Source organism: Myotis daubentonii, chromosome 9, assembly GCF_963259705.1.
Source record: "Myotis daubentonii chromosome 9, mMyoDau2.1, whole genome shotgun sequence".
NCBI classification, from domain to species: domain Eukaryota; kingdom Metazoa; phylum Chordata; class Mammalia; order Chiroptera; family Vespertilionidae; genus Myotis; species Myotis daubentonii.
Window position 1 is genome coordinate 60,386,179 of NC_081848.1, and position 10,009 is coordinate 60,396,187.

The 10,009-nt window shown below is 34.8% G+C and overlaps 1 protein-coding gene across 3 annotated transcripts in view; it reads left to right on the forward strand.

Annotated features, from left to right (window-relative positions):
- The window catches only part of LUZP2 (leucine zipper protein 2), a 314,709-nt gene extending 306,447 nt beyond the window's left edge, over positions 1-8,262 (forward strand). For all 3 annotated transcript variants that reach the window (XM_059709157.1, XM_059709156.1, XM_059709158.1), the window contains 2 exons: positions 2,779-2,856; positions 4,610-8,262. In XM_059709157.1, coding sequence (XP_059565140.1) covers positions 2,779-2,856; positions 4,610-4,714 — 183 coding nt within the window. In that variant the 3' untranslated portion in view covers positions 4,715-8,262. The remainder of the gene's footprint in view (positions 1-2,778; positions 2,857-4,609) is intronic.
- The last annotated feature ends 1,747 nt before the right edge of the window (positions 8,263-10,009 follow it).

The window sequence follows — 10,009 nt, forward strand, 5'->3', positions numbered from 1 at the left end:
GAAGTTTTGGCAATCTGGGTGATATTGCAACAAGATTGAGAAAACTCCACGATAAAATCTCTCATTTATGTTATCACCAAGTGAATGTTTGCTTCATCAATGACTATAAAGGTGATAAGGTGTCTATTAGATCATGATACCTCACATTGTAACTGTTGCTATTTATCTGTTGCTTCTCTGAGAAACACTAAGAATTTTATGAACCATATTTCATGAAGTTCCTACAATGCCCAAGAGGCACAGAAAATATAAATTTAAAGGTACTGTTCATTATAACATCAAAGTATCAAAAAAGATTTGAACTGTCTTCTAGCCACACAATATTTTCTTTAATGTTGAAATTTTTAGGTTTTCATTGTTCAGATGATCAAAGGCTTGTCTCCAATAGCTATGCTTGCATTAATGAAAGCACACATGCCACTGAAAATCCTTTTGTATTTTTCTCATGACAATGGCCTGAGCTGAAGCTTCACAAGCTAAAAAAAAAAAAAGGTTTTTTAGGTCAAATAGATTTGGAAATTGTTATATCATATCACCTTCTAAGAGATTTATAAGGCATTTGTACATTATAAAGAAGTGGATTTCAATTTTCACTGTACATCTGAGTTGCTTGTGTATTGCTTAAAAATAGAAGTCCTATAGTTAGAATTTAGTTATTACCCAAGGGTATTATTTTTTAAACATAGATTATTAAAAATTTAAAAGTTAGAAATGATAATTTTTCCAGGGTAATTTTAGATTCTAGGTATAATATGCAACATAAAAAGAAACAAATTTATTTCTTAGGTAGTATAGACAATTTGCCTAAAATTCTTAGGAATAAGGTAGTGAAGGTTTTGACTACTGATTGCTCTTATTATAGTTACAATATACTTTTCCACTAAACTGTAGGCTTATTTATTTATTTATTTATTTATTTATTTATTTATTCTTCAACTGAGGATATTTTTCCATTGATCATTACAAAGAATGGGATAGGGAAAGACAGAAAGAAATATCAATGTGAGAGAAACATATCAATTAGTTACCTCTTGCAGGAGCCCCAACCAGGGCCCAGGTCAGGGAGGAGCCTGCAGCCAAGGTACCTGCCCTTGTCCGGAATCAAACCCAGGACCCTTCTGTCCACAGGCCAATGCTCTATCCACTGAGCCAAACCAGCTAGGGATACTATAGGCTTATTTAGAAGAAGCGGCCGTATGTAATCATTTTGGAGTCTCTACCAAATATACCTAAATTTAATTTTATGAAAAAATTAGGCATTTACTAAAATGCTGTAAAGTGTAATATTTTCATAGTCAATGATTATTTTATTCATTTATTATTTATTCAGAGATTATACATTGGCCAATTGCTGTCTGGCAGACACTCGCTGCCATCTAAGGCTGATGAACATTCCCTCTGTTTTGTCATGGTTTATTGCCATACACATAGGCACAGAAAAGTAAAGGAATATGATGTGTACTCAAGTGAGAGCAATATAGTGTGAGAATAGGGAGCATATAAAATAACTTTTCTCTAAAATCTGAATTGGCGTAGGTTAAATCGCCCATGTAACCTTTTTAGTTATCATATAATTGTAGAATTTACAGAATGTTAGAGTTCACCAGCTTAGTTAGCCTTCTGTTTAACCCCAAGGAAGCAAACTGACTTGTTCAAGGTTAGGGCTAACCAGCAGCCATAGATTATTGAACTCCTGGGATCTGTTTTACACAAGAAAAGGATTTTGGAACATACCCTGTCCCCCTCCCGCCCCCTAACAAAAAGCATATTCTTACACTAAATGATTTTTTTTATGGTTACTTTAAAATGTGTTCAAATATAAAGGAAGAAAAAAGAAAAGGAGGAGAAGAGGACGAGAGAGAGCAAGGAAAAGAGGATGGAAGGGAAGCAGATAAAGAAAGAAAAACAAGAAAGAAGGGAGGAAAAGCAGGGAGACAGGGAGGGGGAAAACTTCATATTTTGACATTGGTTTAAATTAACGGTTCTCAACCTGTGGGTTGCGACCCCTTTGGGGGTCGAACGACCCTTCCACAGGGGTTGCCTAAGACCATCGCAAAACACATATATAATTACATATTGTTTACAGTAGCAAAATTACAGTTATGAAGTAGCAACGAAAATAATTTTATGGTTGGGGGTCACCACAACATGAGGAACTGTATTAGAGGGTTGCGGCATTAGGAAGGTTGAGAACCACTGGTTTAAATGAAAAGGATGCCCAGTTAGAATACTCTGTCAGCCATTCAGCTGCTTCAAAACTATTGAGGCTAATACGTAAGATTAGATTTCTTGGTTAATAAAATATTGGATGTTATACTCAAGAAATATGATATTTTTAATGTTTTTAAGATTTTATGCCAGACAGATTGATGCTCATATTGTTTATATCACTTCCTGGCTTGAAATGTTGATGTTCCTTCAGGCATTACATACCATTGACAATATGTAATGGTATCTTAGAGGCTAGACACAATCCAAATGTAGTTGTTTTGTAATTCTTCATTTTATTTTATTTTTTACAAAGAAAGAACTTTGCATTAGAATTGAACTTTGTTGTGGTCACTGACTCCTATAAGCACCACTGAGATCCCAAACCCATGGTGACTGCTTAACTTCTCCTTGGGACCCCACTCATTTTGTGATGCTTTTGTTCTTAGCTTACCCTTTCAGCTTGTATCAAAGTGAAGGAAGTGTCTCAATGGGAAGAATTCAAGAGCATTTTTCTAACCCCTTCCTTAATTTAATTTCATGACCTGTTTTCAATTGCAACTCTTACAGGAGGACAGGGCATGTTTGATGAAGCATAAAGAAAATCCCCCAAGCAATGGCAGTGCAAAACCAGAGCCTATCCCACAGGTATTTTTGTTGTTGTTGTTGTTGGTTGGTTGGTTGGTTTTTATTCTGTCAGAAAGCACTCTTTTTATTTTCTAATTAGTATTATTTTATTTTATTTTTTTCTATAACTATTCATTCCCTCTATGCCCTCTTCCAACTCCACACCCTCTCCCTGCAATCACCACCTTGTTGTCTATGTCCATGAATTCCCTCTCTCCTTTTCTTTTCTTTTTTGTTCAACCCTTCCACTCCACTTCCTCACTTCCACACAAAAACTGTCTGCCTGCTCCCTATCTAGGAACCTGTCTCTATTTTGCTTGGTAGTTCAGTTTGTTCATTAGATTCCACATATGGGTGAAATCATATGGTACTTGTCTTTCTCTGACTGGCTTTTTTCACAGCGTAATGTTCTCTTTTTTTCAAAACTATGTTTTTATTGATTTCAGAGGGAGGGAGGGAGGGAGGGAGAGAGAGAGAGAGAGAGAGAGAGAGAGAGAGAGAGAGAGAGAGAGAGAGAGAAGCAACAATGAGAGAGAAAGAGGTATTGGCTGTCTCCTGCATGCCCCCCTCCTCACCCCCACCACAGGGATCCAGCCCGAATTCTGGGCACGTACCCTAACTAGAAATGGAACCAGTGACCTCCTGGTGCATGGGTTGATGCTCAACCAACTAAGCCACACTCACTGGACCATAATGTTCTCTTACATGTATTTGCTTTAGTGAATTTTCTCTTTTGCTCTTACTGAAGCAGAGATGTTGTATAGGCAAATCAAATATATTCCTTCACTAGTGCTTCTGTACCCCTCCATGATTATTATGCCTGCCACTGAGCTTTTAGTTTTATTATCTGAGGTCCTCAGAAGAACAAGGGTAAGGGAGGTATCCCTCCCCTCACCCACAACCAAGAAACAAAACAAAAATAAACTCAGAACAAAAACAAGCATCTATTCCTTAGGGGACAAATAAAAAGATTTGTGGATAAGAGGAGGTAAAAAAAAGTACATCTAATCCCACAAAAACAATTAAAAAAAAACAACAACACAGGAGCTTATTTCTGAACTTCTATCTTTACTGTTCAATATTTGACTAAAAATAGTAAAACAATTCTTAGGTGTCATTTCACTTGACACATTTTTTTTTTCAAATTTTGGGTTAGATTTGAATGGTTTGGCCAAAGTTTTCTCAAAATATTTTAAAATATTTTGCATTAGTAGACAATATAGTATGAACTTTCATGAAGTAGCAATAGTAACATATTTCCATTTATTTTATTTTTGTTTGGCATTAGTTTTCTATCAGATATTTGTTGAGATATATGAATTTAAATTACTATTCCATTACACTTTAAATTATGTCACATACTAATATATATATATATATATATATATATATATATATATATATATATATATATATATATTAGAGGCCCAATGCATCAATGCATGAAAATTTGTGCAAGAGTAGGCCTTCCTTCCCCTGGCTGCTGGCACCAATTTCCCTCTGGCACCCAGGACCCAGGCTGCTTCCCTCCTCCAGCCAACCGCAGGCACCCGGGGCTCAGGCTGGCTTCCCTCAGGCTGCCTGCAAGCACCCAGGACCCAGGCTGGCTTCCCTCCAACCCTGGCTTAGTCAGGAAGGACATCTGGAATAACATCAGGAAGACATTCAATCTAATTAGCATATTACCCTTTTAGTGTGTGTGTGTGTGTGTGTGTGTGTGCGTGTGTGTGTGTGTATTTGACTCTCCTAATTGTCTTTTTGTGCTGTTTGGCAGAAATTGCAAATGTCTCCTTGTACTGAATGTGAAGTCGAAAAAACCCAAGGAAAAAAATTCACCAGCTTTGAAGGAAGGGTGACTAAAGAAGAAAAAATACTGTAGATGTCAAGAAACTGTGTTTAAAACATTCATTTGCTATTGTCTTCACATCCTTTTTAGACCATAGTCTTGATGGAAATACTAAGTTCTTAAATCATGTAACTTTTTCACAATTTTGTGTACTTTATCAAGTATTCTTCAAATTGTCCAAATGATTCCAGGCCAATTATGATCCTCAAGCAATAACCTAATTAAAACAGATATCTTCAGTCAAAAATAGTCATGGTCATCAGTAAATTGCCCAGTATAATTGGTCTCTTTTGAACTAAAATGCAATGTAAGTTCATTCTTATGATTCATTTGAATATCTAGTACAGTGATGGAAAACTTATGACAAGCATGTCAGAGGTGACACACGAACTCATTTTTTTTGGTTGATTTTATTTTGGTTAAATGGCATTTAAACATATAAAATAAATATCAAAAATATAAATCTTTATTTTACTATGGTTGCAAATATCAAAAAATTTCTATATGTGACACGGCACCAGAGTTAAGTTAGGGTTTTTCAAAACGCTGACATGCTGAGCTCAAAAGGTTCGCCATCACTCATCTAGTACTTCTGTGATCTAATATGTAAAATCTGCTGGAGGATGATAAAATGTCTTCCATCCGCAGCATTCTTAGAGTCCAAATTGCAATCATATCATAAAGAATTTGGTCCCCACTGGCTAATTGGATTCACATTCTTCAAGATTGGAATATGAATATTTGTTTGAGAGGGTTTATTGCTGTTCTTATTATGTTGAACCATGGCTAACCAATATCAAGGCAGTTCTGTCAGGGATTTAGTCAGTTAACAGAATTCATTAAGTGTATTTGGTATAATGTAGATAAAATATCTAAATGAAGGACTAAATTTCTGACACAACTGATTAGATTTTTTGGCATTCTATAGACACATCCCTATGGTTGTCTGCTGGAATGACTCCAAGTTAGAATCAAGTTATTTGAAATGCTTGGCATAATTTTTGATATGAAATTTGTGTACTGAAATGTGGGATGGAGAGGGGGTTCCAAAATACAAATGTACAAGCAGATGCTGATGATATACATTTAAAAATGGGGATTTGGTGGAAGTAAAATAGCCATATGGAGCCAATGAACCCAGATTTGTATATCTTGGAAACAAATGTATTAAAACAAAAAATGGCTGTGATAATCTTTGAAGTTGGAGCTCCATATAGGACTATCAGTGATCAAATAAATTCACTCCTGAATAATTTGAACATAGTTCACAAGAAAGAGAAATTGATAATTCAATAATTATATGACTGATAGGATGGATATAGCATCAAACTTACAAACTCAAATTAATGGATAAAATGATCATTGTAGTTGGTCTGAGCCAAATATATGTAGACCCATTTGCAGAAAGCATATAAAAGTATGGGATTTATACAGTGGATATGCCAAGCATTCATTGGGGCATTGAATCCTGACAGGCTGTGCTAGAAATACTTAATAATATACACAGATTTCATGAAATCTTTAATCAATAGATGAAATTAAATTCTGGTATAAAATGGCACACCTTTGATCAGGATGACATAATCAAAGAAATGTAGTGATTTGGAGAAATGGCAAACTATCATTAACAGTAAAAGTAACATTGTGGCTGTTGTATTTACAGAATAACTGTGTCATTTATCAGTATTTTTCAGATTGTAGGCTAATTTTAAGAAAGAAAGAATTAATTTTATAGATGACCCATAGAATTTACAGGTAAGTGACCATAATAGAGAGAAGATCAAAGTCCAAAGTTTCTGTTGACTTCTTGCTCTAAAAAATTTGATTATATGAGCAGGAATATGGCTCATTTCTCGAGTCCTGTTCCTTATAATTTTTCCACTGTAACCATAAACCCTAACCATCTTCAAAGTCTTATGAAAGGGAAGTAGATAAGTTAGTTTTAATTTAGGTCCACTTTCCTACCCCGACCTTGTGCCTCAACTTCACTCCTACACTCTATGGATCCTATGAAAGTTAATCACCCATTTCACCTTAGCACAGTATGTTATAAGGCATCCTTGGAACTAATAAAAAGAAAATCAGGCTGATATTTTCTGAAATTTTATAGCATATATGCTAAAAAATGAGAATTTGGCATAATATTAATCAAATTTGAATGGCTTATTTGTAATTTTTTTCTATGCTATAAATTCCTATCCTAGTATTGATAATAAAAATCAAGTTGCTTCTCTTAATTATTGTTATGATCAAGTGGGCTTTGAATGAATATAATGTATATACTTTTTCTTTAATGATAGATAGTATTCTATGTTCTGCAGACTTTACTGTGGTATATTCATTGCATTATTTGTTTCAAAACAAAAGGAATTTATAGCAGAAGAGCTTTATAAATATTTTTAAGAAATATTTTGAGAGTTCCTTTTGATAGTTAAGTACATAATACCTTTATTAGTATGCTCTGTGAATGTAATGAATGCATTTTATTTCTCTCAATCCTTTAATTACTTTAAAATAGCATCAGAGAGGTTTAAAATGCTTTACTTACATGTGTGGCTTTTGTCTATAAAAGAGGGGCCATTTCTTATTATGTCTTTTAATTACTAGTAATAGCTCTATAAATAGATGATTGTTTTTTGAGGAGTTAACATTAGCCTAACTATCCTCATATGGAAGAAAACATTAACCTGAATGTTGAATATATATAGTATGAATTCTATTATGTACCTGTAATGGTAAGCAGTGAAAGATTTCTTATGTTTTGCAGACTACGAACTGATTTCTATTGAGAAACATACTTACTGATGGACTAACTTAATATATGGGTTACCAGAACTACAACAACTTATTTCTCTCTAGTTATTTTAAAGTATTAATCTGCTATATATTCATTCTAAGTTATGAATTTGTTTTGGATTTTGTATTTTCTCTTATATCCAACTACGTGAATTGGAGTAGTGCCTCAAGTGTATCAGAATAAATGCTGACTGTGTCTATCCAATGCCAACATTTTCAGATGAAAAGTAAAAGATTCAGTAACTCATCTGGATGTGACTTCCTGTGTGATCCTAAATCTCTGAATGCTGAATATATTAGATGGCTAACTATTGATTTTCATTCCTTAATCACCTATTTAGCATTGCAGTGCTATTTCAGACATAATCCTGTTTCATAAAATATACTGGATTACAAGTCTAAGACAGTTCTAGTTCTATGTGAAAGAGACATTGGCTGTTTTAGATGACAATGTGGATAGGTGGATTAAAACAGTATCTGTGAACTTTTAATAGTGGAATCTTTTATTTTTATAGCTCGGTACTGTAATTAGCACTAATTGCAGCAGAGGCTGAAATATTATCAACACATAGAGTAGGGTGAGCTGGCCAGACTTAGAGAGTGATGAAAACATATACTTGTTTACTTAGGGAACATTTTCTGTCATGTGTAAAGTCTTAAACTTTCCCGAATTATTTGTTCATCTGGATTATGTACCATAGTGTTAATGTCCAAGTGATGAAGGATAAAAGGTACTGAAAGATGGCCTATTTTTCCTCAATAAAGATTTATTTCCAAAACTACAATGTATATTATTCTACATAAACTAATTGAAAAAAACAACAATAGATATTAACATTAAAAATAGTGCTTGCTTCTGTGTATCAAGAGCTAAGAACTTTTTAAAGATATCCTGGAAGTTTCTTCAATCTCTCTTTGCCAGTGTCCTGGAAATCTTATATTTTACTTAGAGTGTTTTTTTTTTCTTTTTAACAGAGTTCCATGATGGCAAAGATTTTTGTCTTTTTGTCTGAAAATGAATCTCAAGTGCTTAGAACTAACTGCCCCATAGAAAGTGCTCAAATATTTGCTGAATGAATTAATTCAGAACCTAAAGCAGCAAGGGAAGAAGGAAGGGAAGCTAAAAGTAGGATAACAGGGACTATTAAAACCAGTGTTTTAGGAAGAGGAAATAAATGCTATCTTTTAGGGTTTTGTTGTTATTTGTTTTGTTTGTAGGCTTTTTTCCTTTGCATTTTTCTCTGGAAGGTTTATATATTGACCTGTAGCTGTGACTTTAAGCAGAGTGGATATGACAGTGCTGGATGAATTTTGGAATGCAGCTCAATGTAATGGACATAATTCATAGGGAATGTATGTGTCCTCATTGGAATCCAGCTTTGACATTCACTCTGACTTGCACAGGTCACTTAATTTCTTTTAGCATTAGTTTCTGAGCTCTTGAGAGATTTTCCTCTGTTCTGCTGAGCCCTAGTCCTTTAGCAGTCATAACTCAAGGACCGCTGTGGAAGTAAATGAACATGACGATAGGGCTCTGGACTCCACAAACCCTCACCTTCAATAGTATCTATACTTTTCTTTAAATGTATTTTTTAAATATATGTTTTTATTGATTTCAGAGAGGAAGGGAGAGAGAAAGAGAGATAGAAACATCAATGATGAGACAGAATCATTGATTGGCTGCTTCCTGCTCGCCCCTTACTGGGGATTGATGCTCGACCACTGAGCCATGCCAGCTGGGCTAAATGTATTTTTCAATTACAGTTTACATTCAATATTATTCTGTATTAGTTTCAGACATACAGTAAAGTGGTTAGAAAGTCACATGCTTTACAGAGTGGTCCCCTGATTGCTTCAGAATACTCACCTGGCCCATATTTAAGTATCTCAAAATTACTGAGTATACAGTGGGGCCTTGACTTACGAGTTTAATTCATTCCGAGACCGAGCTCCTTAAGGAGCTCGTTAACTCAAATTACTCTGTCAACTCAATGCAAAAAATCGGCCAAGAGACAGCTGGTATCTCAAAAAACTCGTTAGTCAGGATACTCATAAGTCAAGGCCCCACTGTATTTCCTATGCTCTAATCCAGATATCTGTGGCTCTTCTGCAATGACCAATTTATACTGCTTAATCCCTTCACTTTTTCCACCCAGCCCCATCAACCCACTCCCTTCTGACACTTGTCAGTCTGTTCTAGAGTATTTATTCTTTCATATAATCTATTGTGTTTAAACATTTGCCAGGGCTGACTGGCAGACCCTGAGCAAGGGATGAACAGACTGCTTTGACACACATTTCTGTGAAAGAGAGGGTTAAAGGACTGTTTTACTTTACAAGTAAAGAGCAGCCCTGTTTAATTGCCTTCTTAGACTTTTATTGTCAAAACAGCTTGAACTAAAATTAACCTCTATATATAATCAGTAGGGTAAGTATCCTTGAGAAAGCACATGCTTCCACAAGGTCAGGTCTAAAAGACTAAACAGAGATTTTAGTAAAATAACCAGGGGTTCAGACTTGTTTGGAAAAGTC